This window comes from Suncus etruscus, chromosome 1 (genome assembly GCF_024139225.1).
Source record: "Suncus etruscus isolate mSunEtr1 chromosome 1, mSunEtr1.pri.cur, whole genome shotgun sequence".
NCBI lineage: Eukaryota > Metazoa > Chordata > Mammalia > Eulipotyphla > Soricidae > Suncus > Suncus etruscus.
In genome coordinates, this window is record NC_064848.1 from 42,013,546 (window position 1) to 42,028,945 (window position 15,400).

A 15,400-nucleotide genomic window follows, 5' to 3' on the forward strand; every position below is an offset into this window, starting at 1 on the left:
GTGATCCATAAACTCAGTGAAAAATTAGAAAGATGAGTTTGCCATTTTCCTTCCATAACAAGAGAAAAATTAATTAAAACATTTATACACTGCTGGCAAAATTTTAAATTGGGCCATCTTTATCGAGGGCAAATGGCAATATATTAAAATATTAAATTAATAGGCCCTGCAACCAGTAACTTCATCTTTAGAAATCTTTCCCAGAGACCTAAATATACCCATAAAAACTATAAAGAAATTTTATGGCAGCATGTTGGTAACAGTAAAAACTGGAAACAATAAAGTCACTGTCAATGAATAAAACATATAAAAATATAAAATCATTTATTTTTATATACATTTTGATTATAAAAATCAATAAATCAGGAGCCCTAGAAGAGGATAGCAGATGTACATGGGTAGTAAACAACTTCCTGTGCTAGTTAAGTACCTACCTACACAAACTAAAGCCCTAAAGAATGATGCTTAAACCGAGATACTACATTCCTCTTATGGCCTTTCATTAAGAACAGCTAAATTGAAATTAAATGTTTCCCAAACTGAAATTGAGCCAATCTCGATGGTGACAAAAAACAGTAGTTCTGTGGTGGAAGTGCAGCAATTTTGTACATGAAATAAAAAAAACTAAAACAACACTATTGTAAGCTGTTACCTTAAAATAACAATTTTAAAATCAAAGTGAAACAGAAAAAGGGATGTAACTGTTATTCTGCAAATCGCTAGATAGACCACAGCAACAAGCAGCTGTCCATACTCCTTATTTTTCCTTTTTTACTTTTTTTTTTTAATGGTATTTGGGCCACACCCAGCAGTGCTGAGGGGTTCTTCCTGGCTCTACTCTCAGACATCGCTCCTGGCAGGCTCAGCGTGCCATGCAAGATGCCAGGGATTGAACCCGGGTTAGTCCTGAGATGACTGCATGCAATGCAAACGCCCTACTGCTGTGCTCTCTCTCCAGCCTCCACTCACACTCTTGAACAGTACAGCCAGTTCAAACTGATAGTGCTCTAAAAGTGAGAGTCAGGGGCCAGAGAGATAGCATGGAGGTAGGGCGCTTGCCTTGCATGCGGAATCCTGGCGTCCCTTAAGATAGAGCTGAGTGTAGAGCCAGAAGTAAACATAGTGAAACCGGGTGTGACCCAGAAACAAACAAAAAGTGAGAATCAAACAAAATTTCAGATAATCCCCACATTATCAAATAGAAATGCAATATCTCATTGCACATTTGGATTGGCTACATGTGCAAATGACAAATTTTGCTTATATTAGGTTAAACAAAATATAATTGTACAATTCTAACATAGTTTTGTCTTCTTTTTACTTTTTTGGGGGGAGAGGGACGTGGTGGCTATCTAATTCCTGACTCTGTGCTCAGATCATTCCTGGCAAGGCTCAGAAAGCCATATGTGGTGCCAGAGACTGAATCAAGGTGGGCAGTATGCAAGGCAAGTGCTCTGTCCACTGTTCTATCCCTCCAGCTCCTCTTCTTAGTTCTCTTTTTTGTTGTTGTTTTTTTGTTTTTGTTTTTGGGTCACACCCGGCAGCACTCAGGCATCTATTCCTGGCAGGCTCTGGGGACCACATGGGATGCTGAGATTCGAACCACCATCCTTATGCATGCAAGGCAAATGCCCTACCTCCATGCTATCTCTCTGGTCCCCCTTCTTTAGTTCTTAATAGTTTGCTTTCTGATTATTTTTTTAAGGGCAGAAGGTTGGGTTTGGAGCCACACCTGTAAGTACTCAGAGCTTACCCCTCACTCGCTCTATGTCAAGATCACTCCTGGAAGTTCAGGGGGAACCAGACATATGTGCAGCCAGTTACTATGTGCTAGCCATGTGTGCCTTACCTTACTGTACCATCTTAGGAGCCAGCCCCTCCTTTGATATTTAATGTGACTCCTAGAAAAGGTAAAACTACAGATGTGGTCAGTATAACAGTTTGATTCAATTTTATTTATGTTGACTCAATCCTCGCTGCATCAATTTTCCTGTTAGATAAGATTACCAAAAACAGTCAACACAGAGAGTATTAAGTGCATAATAGTAAATTAAGGGAAGGCCTGACCAATAGCACAGCAGTAGGGCATTATTTGCCTTGCATGTGGCTGACCTGGGACAGACCCAGTTCAACTCCAGGCATCCCGTATGGTCCCCTAAGCCTGCCAGGAGAGATTTCTGAGTGCAGAACCAGGAGTAATCCCTAAGCACTGCCAGGTGTGACAAAAAAAACAACAACAACAATAACAACAAAACAAAAATTAAAAATAAATTCAGGGAAATTAAAAAAACAGTACTACTGTAAACTATATTTACTTAATAATTTCATCATAAGACCTAGAATATACCAGTCAAAAGACACTAACTATAATTGTTAGAGATTAATAACTACTTTGCACCTGGCAAACACACTGACAGAGGTTTTTTTGCACTGAATTAAAACTTCACAGGTGAAGGTAGATGTTCATACCAGGGCAGGCAAGATGAGTTTTACAGGTGCAGGCAAAGAGGCAGAATAGCGTCGAGACTTCCTCACAGCAAACTTCTCAGTAGGGATGGATTTCCCAGCAATTCTCTGCTTCAAGCCATCCACCTGTCTGCAAATAGCCCAGCCCAGCGAAAGGTCATTAGAACATAGTAGGTACATCTCTAAGTTTCACACTGCAGTCCCTGCTAAATCAGCAGCCCAGCAACCTGGTAACTTGTTCCAAAACAAATCTCATACTTTCAGGCCCTACCCCAGGCCTACTGAGTCTGTAATTCTAGAACTGGGCCAAGATATCTGGATTTTAATGAGTTCTCCAGGTGATTCTGATGCAAGCTCTGTTCTGACAGGCACTGCTTGACACATACTTCTAGTTAATTTCTTTTTTTTTTCCTCTGACTATTTTTAAATGAAATCATAGGCACATAAAGATGATTGTTGGATGGAAAGAATCTGTTTATGGAACATTTTCTTATATGCATCAAACACATTTTGCTAATATTTTCTTAAATGCATTTTCAAAAATGCATCAAACATATTGCCAAGAAATAACTCAGGGATATAGAAAATATCATCTTTGAAAGAAACAGTGAAAGGAAACAAGAAAAAAATGTTCCAATATAAAACCAAACTTGTATTAGGGTACTTCTAGGCATAATTTGGGTATGTAGACTTTACCTCAGAATGCCCAAATGGTGCTAATTAACAAATCACTGAAAGGATGTGGTCGGCAACTGTGCTAGAAAAGGCTAAAGTTGTTGGGTTCATTCTAATTGGACAGATCAAGTTAAGGTGGCAAATAAAAACTGGGTATATGGGTGTGGTTCATCAGCAGATCTGACAAAAAAGTTTTAAGTTGGCTAGGTTATGATTTCCTAAGGCTTACCTTTGTAACAAAAATCAGCATTTATAGCAAAAGTAGCTATAGGCCTACAAAGCTATTTTTTTAATGGTATATGAAGTAGAAGTGGAGAGAAAATCAATTATAATTATAAACGGACATTGGCATATTTGTATGATTATCTCATTGTGTAATTTTTTTGGTTCCACTACTCCACAAAGACAGAATCCATATCCATTTACTTAGCAGCTAACACATGAAAACTTTATATCAAAGGCAAATGGAAGCATTAACGAGTGCTGGTCTAGATTGTATAGACCTTGCATAAATTAATTATAATTTGTCCCTTGCACTTCATGACCTTCTGAGCTGTATCAAGTGAGGGCCCAAGTACTACTAAGGTGGGACAGATAATTCTGTACCACAATGCCCTCAAACCGAACCCCAAGGATAACCATTCAAAATGTAGCAGCAAAGCCACAATAACAAAATTAAAATGCATTTTCCAAGATTCCCCATCACACTACATATAGCAAAATCTTACTGAAAAGATGACATTTTGATTCTAGGCTAAATGTAATATTTTGAGGGTTCCTGTGTAAATGAGTATAGATGAATGAATCAAAAAGTGAAGCATGGAAGAACACAAAGCAAAATATATTTTTTTTCATTTCTAATGTATATATTTAGGATATTTTATTTTTTACTCCAGGGCCAGGTATTTGAATCCAGAGCCTCACACATATAAGGCAAGTGCTCTACCACTGAGCTATATCCCAAGCCCTTACAAGGATTCACTGATGTAGTAGTAGTGTCTGTTTACCTGAATAAAGTTACCACATTTTCTTTAGTTGTTTGTACATCCTCCTCTGGAAGCATACTTAAAATTGCAGCTTTTAAGAACACATAAGTTGCCTTGAAGAAAAGAAAAAAAATTGAGAGTTATACAGATCTCAGTATATGACCTGTTTACCTTGAAAATTAGGCAACAAATATCCAAAAAAAAAAAAAAAACAGTTAAAACAGTTAAAAGGCATCAAAGACACAAAAGAAAATAAATTATAGTGACAATTACATAAGTGAATAACGCTCCCACTTAATTTTGACTATTATACAACTTTAGTGAGGAAGGAAATTCCATTATCTTATTTATTTCTACCAATTTCCAACAAGCCAATTTTGACTATTATAAGCAAAGCTTTGTTATAAGAATGTGGAAAGGACTCCAAAAAGACTGGAACTAATGATAACATGTGTAAATAAATATAAGAGAAGTCTATCTTCAGAGGCAAAACCCTTTAATTGAAAGCTCTTTTGGATGGAGAAATGACATATTTATAAGCAACGCATATTTAATTCACATTTTCTTTTGATGGACCTCTGGATTGAAAAACTGTGGATATTGTATTATTGAACAAACAGCACAAAATGAAAATCATTCTGGCTACTTGTAAGCAAACATATAATATTAATAAAAACACTACCCATTACCTTAGACCATTTACTCTCTTTGCAAAGCAGATCTGAGAAGTAATATGCCTCCATCCAGTTTTGTTGGAACACATAAATCCACATCAGTTCCCAGTAACAGAGATGATGAAACTGTTTCCATTCTTCTTGAACTGAAATGCATTTTCGAAATGTCTCTTGTGCCTATAAGTCAATTACATAAAGCTGATCATCCAGATATTAGACAAGGATAACAACCTAATGGAAAAAATACATAAAACACTTTGTACAAAAAGAACAAATGAATCGCTCTTTAAGCCACTCAACGTAATAACATGGTCCCTTCGTAACAGAGAAAAATATAGTTTAGGGTCGGAGCGGTGGCGTGGAGCTGTTAGGTGTCTGCCTTGCCAGTGCTAGCCTAGGACGGACTGCGGTTCAATCCTCCAGGATCCCAAATGGTTCCCCAAGCCAGGAGCGATTTCTGAGCGCATAGTCAGGAGTAACCCCTGAACATCACTGGGTATGGCCCCAAAACACAAATAAACAAACAAACAAAAAATATACATAGTTTTAACTCTGCTTCTATATTTAATTTTGAAAGGAGGATTATAGATCTTTATAAAGTGGAAGTAGAGAACATATATTAAATAAAATGCAGAATTATTTTAAGAAAAGACAAAAATCAGAATTTCCAGGAATAAAGCATACTTTAAGCAAAATTAAAGGCGATGGATAGAGAAAGAGAAGAAATCACTACATACAAAACTGTCCTTACCCAACTATTTTTAAAAACCTTTAAAAAAATTTTTTTTTAATTTAGTAGGAAAATTGGCTATGATTTGAATAGGTAATATAAAATATAAATATATATACAATGAAAATACACATATAAATAATTTGTAAATGGAAAACATGTTATGAAATCAGATTGATCATTTTCAGCTAGCAAATATACAAAAATAAAAACAGAAAAAATAATATCTAGATTTCACATAAAAAACCTTTTTTTCCATCTTTTTTTTTTTTTTGGTTTTTTTGGGCCACACCCGGTAACGCTCAGGGGTTACTCCTGGCTATGTGCTCAGAAGTTGCTCCTGGCTTGGGGGACCATATGGGACACCAGGGGATCGAACCGTGGTCCGTCCAAGGCTAGCGCAGGCAAGGCAGGCACCTTACCTTTAGCGCCACTGCCGGCCCCTTTTTTTTTTTTTCCATCTTAATAGGAATTGGAATAGCCTCAAATAAATTAGACTCAAATTAAAATTGGAATTAAAAATGAACTGGCATAGTCATAAGTTAGTAGGGACATCTGGTTGGATTTAGCAAAATACAATTCTCTTTGGAACCTGCAATCCTTACAATCATCTACCTTATATCAATATACTTTGCACAAAAGTATAAACATACTGATATTTTAAGTAATATTATTTATTGTAATCAAGAATGTTTATCAGAACACCAGTTTAATTAGTTTATCAGTCTCAAAGAATGAAACCATCATTGAAAAATTTTAAAAAGATTTGAGGAGGAGGGGCCGGCGAGGTGGCGCTAGAGGTATGGTGTCTGCCTTGCAAGACAAGCGTTAGCCAAGGAAGGACCAAGGTTCTACCCCCCCACCCCCACTGTGGCCCAAAACACCCCCCCCAAAAAAAAAAAAAGATTTAAGGAGACTTAGAGACACTGACCTGGAAAGAGATCTCTTTTACCCATTTATACAGAAGAAAACCATAAATATATTTATGTGAAATACTTTTCAACTCTTCCTCAAGGAATTAGTAAATTATTTCCTTTGATGGTGTGTGCACATGTATAATAGTGAAAATATACCTATGAGGGGTGAATCTCAAAGTCAGTAGTTAATGTTGATAACTGATAATAATAAAAGTTTTCTGAAAACCCTTTGAACTACCCGGCTGTATTTTGCATATTCTACCCCATATTGCTTCGTGTGTGCTTTATGTAAATATATAGACTGTGAACAATAACCTGCCATATACAACAGGATGCATGTGCACAATTTTTATATGATTAGAATTTCCTTTATTTTTGCCTATTGCAATACTGAATTTATGTTCAAGAGGCATATGCTGTGACACAGCCCTACATATATTTAGATCAGTGGTTTTCATCCTTTTTATATCTGAGCAACAGCTCTGGCAGAGACAAAGCAAAAGCACTGACATTGAAAACTCACTAAATAACTATTCATCAAGCAAATTACCTCTTCCAAATTCCCTTTCAGCAGCATTATCCGGGCATGATAAAACAACATGAGGGACCCCTAGGGAGAAAGGGAGAAAAGACACTCTTCAACATCAATGCCATTAGTAAAACCATGGCTGAAACATGTACTTGAGGTTCTAAGCATACATTTGGAAACTGCTGGAGGAAGGGCGCAAGGAGGTTCTCTGCTTCCATGACATTCACTTCTCCTGTGCCTAGAAATTTAACAAGGAAAGCCTCAGTCTTCATGAAACATGGCAGTTCTTTATAAAAAAAAAATCTCTCCAAATTTTATAAAAATATCAAAAAACCCAGCTGTGGAAAAGAGAACTGTGTACATTTGGAAGATAATGTAACACAAGTCTCAGCTATGACTTTAGTTTTTAAGAGTTCTATGACAGCCTTAATTATTCATTTTGTTTTGTGGCCACACCTGGCAGTACTCAAAGCTACACCCACATAGGAGTCAAGGGACCAGGCAGGGCCAGAAATAGAATCAGGGCCTTTCTCATGTAAATCAGGCACTTAGCCCACTGAGCTATCTCTCCAGCTCAAGGGATGACTAATTCATTAGAAAGGAAGGTGACTGTCTTAAATCCCTAATTGGGAGTTTCTAGCTTTAATAGGAAATATTAACTTTCTTTAAAACTTTTTTTTTGCAATGCCAGGGATTAGACTCAAGATGTCACTTATGCAAGGCAAGTACTTTACTGCTGAGGTACATCCAAAGACCCTTATCTTATTTTAAACGAAATTTTCAACTAACAAAGAAATCTAATATGAATTTGCTAAAATTGACTGCCTTAAACTTTACAGAATATTTTTAATTGAGAACAGATAAAAAATATTCAGTGAGGGGCTAAAAAGATAGTACAATGGACTGAGCATATGTTTGGATTGTGATGGGGCTGCTTTTGATATATGGCACCACCTGGCCCCTCACCCACCCACCCAAGCTCAGCCAGGTGTGGTTGCATACAAAACAAAAAAATTTTTTTTAATTTTTGGGTCACACCCGGCAGCACTCAGGGGTTACTCCTGGCTCCATGCTCAGAAATCGCTCCTGGCAGGCTCAGGGGACCATATGGGATGCAGGATTTGAACCAATGACCTTCTGCATGAAAGGCAAACGTCTTACCTCCATGCTATCTCTCAGGCCCCACAAAACAAAAATTTAATAAAAGAAATCCTCTACCCCTTTTGCAACAGGTAAAGAGATATGAGCCATCTGCTCTTACTAATTTTTTTCTAAACTTTGATTTAGATAAAAAAAATAATCAATTTAATGACATAAATATAATCTAATTCTTACCTAGTATTAAGGAGATATATGTGTGAAAAGCTAGAATAGTTAAGCAGCATAGAGGAGATCGCATGCTAATTCCTGATGCACCTTCCCGTAACTGCAGGAGGCCCAGTTCCTGTAGGAATTAAATGTGTTTTAGATATTTAGAAAAGCTAGTTCACATATATTCACTCTGTGAAGGAAGGGAATTATTTTTCAAGAGCTTACACTAGAGATAGGCCTAATTAGAAGCAAACTTTACACTTTAAATTAGCATCAATTCCACAAATTCTTTTATATTTTTGGGGGGTGGGCACATCCGGCTCTGCTCAGGGGTTACTCCTGACTCTGCGATCAGAAATTGCTCCTGGCAGGCTTGGGGGACCCTGTGGGATGCCAGGGATTGAATCCGAGTCCACCATGGGTCAGCCGCATACAAGGCGAATGCTCTACCATGCTACCACTCTAGCCCCCACAAATTATTTTTTATCAGATAAATTTAGTGGGAAAAAAGACAGTAATTTCATAGAAATGCAGGATATTAATAAAATTAAAAAGTATATTAATGGGGCCAGAGAGATAGCATGGAGATAAGGCATTTGCCTTTCATGCAGAAGGTTATTGGTTCGAATTCCGGCATCCCATATGGTCCTCTGAGCCTGCCAGGGGCAATTTCTGAGCGTGGAGCCAGGAGTAACCCCTGAGCGCTGCCGGGTGTGACCCAAAAAATCAAAAAAAGGATATTAATAAAGTTATATTGGAGATAAACTGCTAGATACTATGGTGAGTATGAAAAAAATCTATCTTCAAAGACTTTTCCATCAAATAGATAAGATAGTACTTAATCCATGATTTCATTAGATAATGGTAAAAATAATAAAGATGTATAAATTATTCTGAGTGGTAGAAATACTTAGTTCATTGGGAGGGGATAAGGGAAAGTTTTGTGGGAAATAAGATATTTATCTCAAATTTAAAAGATTAAAAGGCTCGTAATACACATTCTTTAGGAGGATACAGGGAGGACTTCCAAAAGATTCCAGCAGGTGCATGAAATCAAGAAAGCATAAGGTCTGTTTGGGCTGTAGTGAATTGCTCAGCTCCGCAGAAGCACAGGAAATGCAGAAGCATTGGCTAAAATAAGATATGGCTAAAATTTTATAGCTAAATTTTATGGTTTAAAAAGATATGGCTAAAATATTATGGAAATACATTTTAACCATACAAGAGTACTAAAGATCCAGCAAGCAAAAAATAGTAGTAGAAAATAATTTTTAGAGGCCAAAGAGATAGCATAGTAGGTAGGGTGTTTATCATGCATACAGCCAACATGGGTTATATCTTTGGCATCCCATATGGTCCCCCAAGTCCACCAGGAGTGATTTCGAGCACAGAGCCAGGCGTAACCAACACCTAAGTGCTGCTGGGTGTGGTCCAAAAACCAAAAAAAATTCTTTAATCCAGAGTTTAGGTAATAAAGTTGACTTTCTTTGTTTGTTTGTTCGTTTTTTGGGTCATACCCAGCAGCAATCAGGGGTTACTCCTGGCTCTATGCTCAGAAATCACTCCTGGCAGGCTCGAGGGACCATATGGGATGCCGGGATTCGAACCACGTCCTTCTGCATGCAAGACAAATGCCCTACCTCCATGCTATCTCTCCAGCCAGAAGTTGACTTTTAATAAAAAAACTTTATGTATGCATATATATATACACACACACAAACACATATACATATATTCTAAAAAAGATTATCAAAGATCATTAGCATCCTACAAATTCCCATCTCTTAACAACTACATTTGCAAATCACCAATAACTACCATTCTGGAACATGCTGCATGGCTATGTATTCAATACATGCAAACATTATCTGTCAAAATTAAGATAAAACTACATGGTACCCGGTTTCCAGAAAATCCTATAAACTCAAGTAGTCTGATAATTCGTGCAGGTAAAAGGGACAGCATCTGTGAGAAAAAAACACAAGATAGATTAGTTTATATAACTATAGACAGATAGTAAGCTACTAACAATGTATAGCTTTAATAATTCAACAACATGAAAAATTATGATTGATTTCAACCACTAGACATATCTCAAGCATCACATACTAGGTATATAGTTATTATTACTTGAAAGTTAATTTCATTTTGCTAAGACAATGAAGTAAACAAATTGAAGAGTGGTGGTGGAAATAACTAGTTTCTTCAGGATGCTCTATGTATTTTCTCCTTTTAGGTGGACTAATGAGTTCTGAATGGGCAAACCTTTGAGCCCACATGAGAAACAGAAGTTTCTTTCAGAGTCTGTCCCAGAAAATTCATCTGTTCTACTCTGCAGAGATGCAAGCAAGGTGAATGAACAGTTACAGTACTGCTACTTCTTTTTGACACATACATGAAGACCTGGTAAAAGGAATCCTTTCAGCAGAGTTCTAAGCACTATACCCACCTATTCACTTTACCTGGAAGGAAAATGGCCCCAGGTATATTGATCATGTACTATGGGCTATCACTGATGGTGAATAGACAAGGAATTGGAAGGAATGTGATGGAAAAACTAATAAGGAGGGCTAGGAAGGAGGCATTTGAGAACTCTGAGTAAAAAACTTGAAAATATCGGGGCCGGAGAAATAGCATGAAGGTAAGGCATTTGCCTTGCATGCAGAAGGTCAGTGGTTCAAATCCCGGCATCCCATAAGTCCCCCGAGCCTGCAAGGAGCGACTTCTGAGGTAGAGCCAGGAGTAACCCCTGAGCACTGCCAGGTGTGATCCAAAAAAAAATATATTGAAAATATCTATGTCCCATATGAATATTCATCAAAGTTTGCCGCAGAAGAGAATTTTCATAACCAAATGTATAGGATGACCTGTACTGTAAGTAAAGGTCAGATACTTTTGCAACTACCCCTGTCATGGGGTCATATGCGCATATTCAAAGTAGCTATGGTTACAATCACACAGTCAAGGACAAGAATCCGTTTACTATCTTGTTTCTCATCAATTATAACCAATGCTATAGTAAAATTTTATATCTATCTACTCAAACTCCTCATCTCTGCCAAGATCAAAATCACTCCTCAAATTACGTGGCTGCTGCTTCACCTGGCTTCAATTCCAGAGTCACTACAATTGCAGCAAATTTCTATATAAAAATGTAAATGAAGGTTGGAGCCATAGCACAGTGGTAGGGCATTTGCTTTGCATGCAGCTGATCCAAGACAGACTTGGGTTCAATCCCCAGAGTTCCATATGGACCCCAAGCCAGGAACAATTTCTGAGCACCTAGCCAAGAGTAACCCCTGAGCATAACCGGGTGTAGCCTAAATAAATAAATAAATAAATAAACAAACAAACAAACAAAAAAAAAGAACCCGAAATTCCAATGATTCAACCTCCTTATTATCAAAAAAACATTACCAATCCATCCCCAATGTTGCTTTCTTTTTGGGGGTTATTTGTTTGTTTCTCGGCCTGTTATACACAGATCCTGGCACTGTGCTCAAGGATAATTCCTGGTGGTGTTTGGGACCATATGTGGTTCCAGGACTGAATCCAGGTCAGTGGAGTGCAAGGTAGACATCCCACCTGTCTCTAGCCCTTAGTGTTACACTCTTACCTTATGATATATTACATTTTTGGTTTTCTTTGGACTACACACTAGCTTTTAGAATTTACAAGGTTCAAGATTTACTCATGGCTCTGTGCTCAGGGATCACTCCTGATGCGCTTAGGGGAACTATATGGGATGCTGGTGGTGCAGGTTGGCCATGTGCCAGGCAAGCACTCTATCTGTTATACTATCGCCTTGGCCCCATTATGTTATAATCTAAAACTAACCTGAATATGTGCAGAAATATACCACATGTTGACCACAATTTGAGCCATATACAGTAAAGCCACCCATTCTAGTTACTTGGTAATTATACCAAATTAGACACTGTAGGTGAGTTTCAAAAGCATTAAACGAAGTATTTAGGTTCTTCAAACCTTAGATTATTTTTAACAATATGGTTCTAGTGGCTTTCTAATTATTTACTTACCAGATTAAAGGCACCTATTCCCAGCTTGACACCCCCTTCAAACTCATAGAAGAACTGTTGTTCACCTTTGCTCTTCTGAATTACATGCAGAATCGAAAGACATTCTCTAGATTCAAGAGTTAAAGTGTAAGTTAACTATAAAAGTAAATTAGTGCTTCTCAGGTTTCCTATTTACACATTATAGGTTTAAAAAATTATACAGAATTTCTAAATTAATAAAATTGTGCTAAGTTTATTCTTGAGGTTGCTGGGTAGTAAATAAGGAAAAATGACAATTATTTCTACTATTTCTATTTATAAGGATCATTCTTTCTGGGTGTACAGCAATATAGTGTTTCAAGTACTGCAAGCTTGGCTCAGAAGCCCCCATTGACAGTGACCACAGGCTTCTACCTCACAGCTTGACAACAGAATTTTGTAGAAGATTTCCTAGGGTTGCTCAATTCTTCAGCTGAAATACATACTTCTGCAATTTTATATTTTATTTTTCTGATATCTTTTGCAAATATACAAGTAATACAAAAACAAAGCATAAATGTTCCCAGAAAATCAGCACTTCAAAAGATGGTTAGTTTTTAGCTTTTCCTGGAACAGAGAGATAGCTCAATGTGCTTTGCATGAAGCAGACCTCAGTTTGATCCCATTACTGGATGGTCATCCATGTACTTCCAAAAGTGTTCTCAAGCACTGAGGAAAAAATAGTCCCTGAGCACCACAAGATGTGATCCAAAACATTAAGAAAAAAATATATTTTCCTATGATTTGTTGATACTGTTTTTTGGTTTGGTTTGGTTTAGTTTTGGGGCCACACCAGGCATGGTGCTCAAGCTTACTGCTGAATCTTCACTGAGGGAGCATTCCTGGATGTGCTTGGCATTCCTATGAGATGCCTGAGTTGGCCACATTCAAAGCAAAAGCCCTACTCATTGTACAATCACTCTGGCAACTATTGGTACTATTTTAAAAATATTTTAAAATTAAGTCTATATAAAAATAATTTTTCTGAGGTTAATTTTTTTTCCAAAATGAAAAACTAATTTTCTAAAAGTCATTTACTAAAATATCTATCTTCCCCCGACTGGCATGAAAAGAACATAGGAATGTGTAGAAATTAAGTTTAATTTGAATTCCCAAGCAAAGTTATATGTGTATAAACAAGCAAGTGTGCAGCTGTGCAAAGAGATACAAAACACATGAACACACTCGGTTAAAAACTCTTAAGTTCAGGGCCAGAGCAGTAGCACAACAGGAGGATGTTTGCCTTGCATGCAACCAACCCAGGACGGACCTAGGTTCAATTCCCAACATCCTATATGATCCCCCGAGCCTGCCAGGAGTGATTTCTGAGCCTAGAGCCAGGAGTAACCCATGAGTACCCCCCAGGTGTGGTTTCAAAACCAAACCAAAACAAAACAAAACTTAAGTTCTGTTCCACGATATATGGGCTTCTGTAATTATAAGATGTTTAATTTTTGAAATATAAAACAATTTTTTAAGTAAAAATGGGCTTTTAAATTTCACAAGTACTGAGGAAGGGGAAGGAGAGGCTAAGAAAGGGTGACAGAAACATGCTCAAGAGAGAACTTGGGATTCTTCAAAGGCAGAAAGCTGTGGTACAAAACCCAGCCTGAAAGTAGAAAAAGTCGCATTTCAAGAACGGAGGTGAAGGCAACATGTGCTTAGGCATCATATATATGAGACAGCATTACACATGTGCACAGCACCGACACATGTGTCTAGGGAGTACACGTGTGCCACACTTTAAAAACATTTTTTATTAATTTTTATTGTGGCCGAAGTGAATTACAAATCTTTCACAGTATTTTTTTTATTAATTTTTATTGTGGTCTAAAACAATTTTATAGGGATCGAAGCAATAGCAGAGCAGTAGGGTGTTTTCCTTGCACACGGTCGACCAGGGACAGACACTGGTTCAATCCCCGACATCCCATATGGTCCCCGGAGCCTCAAAAGAGTGATTTCTGAGTGCAGAGCCAGGAGTAACCCCTGAGCACTGCCAGGTGTAGCCCAAAAACAACAACAACAACAAAATTTGATAAAGGCAAAAGCGATCTACTCCTGACATTATTTAAGTAGTCAATTTGGACTCTATCCCTGGCACTACATATGGTCCCCTGACCCCACCAGGAATGATACCTGAGTATAGTGCCAGGACTAAGCCCTGAGTAGAGTTGGATGTGGCCTACAAACAAAAATAAATAAACATGTTTTGTTTCATTCTGAGTAGAAGCAATTAAAGTGCTTCCACTAACTGGAATCTGTTTCTCTAAGATCACTGCCATTTAGTGAACCTTTCTGCCAATAACAATTATAAATTCTAAAAAAAATATAAAATACAAATTTGAGATACATTTATGGACATTGAAATGGTAGTGGTAGAGAGCAAGGAAAGATAGCCATTTAAGAAGAAAGATGGAATTTTCAAAGAAGCCAACAATTCCTGAATGAACTTTACACTTACATAGTTAGTTACCTGAAAGTATTCAATTTTCAAGTGTGCGGTACCAAAACCTTAAACATTAAGATATTTTTTTAACTTGAAAAGATTAGAGAACAGAGTTTAATAATAGTAAATGAGTGACATGAGAAGAAACAAGGAATTATTATAGTTAAGAGGCAAGAGTTACTAAGTGACTCACAAATGGATATAATATTTAAACTGAATATTTCAATGACCTACTAAAAAAAATCTGATTGCTTGACCATTATTATCTGAGTCTCAGAAGAAGAAAATAGAAGAATAGAACAGAAAAAAGATATATGTTGGGGCAGGAGAGATAGCATGGAGGTAAGGTGTTTGCCTTTCATGCAGAAGGTCATCGGTTCGAATCCTGACATCCCATATGGTTCCCGAGGCTGCCAGGAGTGATATCTGAGCATAGAGCCAGGAGTATCCCCTGAGCACTGCCAGGTGTGACCCAAAAACAAAAGAAAGAAAAATGATATATGTGAGGGAATGATTTTCTCAGAATATTTCAAAGGCACCCTAAAATAGAATGCCAGAAGAAATGGCACATTATAGACTTAGGGACAATAATTCAAATAGCAATT

General features: G+C 37.4%; 1 protein-coding gene across 2 annotated transcripts in view; it reads right to left on the reverse strand.

Moving 5' to 3' along the window:
- TTC39B (tetratricopeptide repeat domain 39B) overlaps positions 1–15,400 on the reverse strand; it is a 122,666-nt gene that overhangs the window by 15,533 nt on the left and 91,733 nt on the right. For both annotated transcript variants that reach the window (XM_049769363.1, XM_049769364.1), the window contains 8 exons: positions 12,329–12,434; positions 10,188–10,253; positions 8,313–8,421; positions 7,148–7,215; positions 6,999–7,058; positions 4,817–4,978; positions 4,149–4,240; positions 2,470–2,596 (listed from right to left, as the gene is read on the reverse strand). In XM_049769363.1, coding sequence (XP_049625320.1) covers positions 2,470–2,596; positions 4,149–4,240; positions 4,817–4,978; positions 6,999–7,058; positions 7,148–7,215; positions 8,313–8,421; positions 10,188–10,253; positions 12,329–12,434 — 790 coding nt within the window. The remainder of the gene's footprint in view (positions 1–2,469; positions 2,597–4,148; positions 4,241–4,816; positions 4,979–6,998; positions 7,059–7,147; positions 7,216–8,312; positions 8,422–10,187; positions 10,254–12,328; positions 12,435–15,400) is intronic.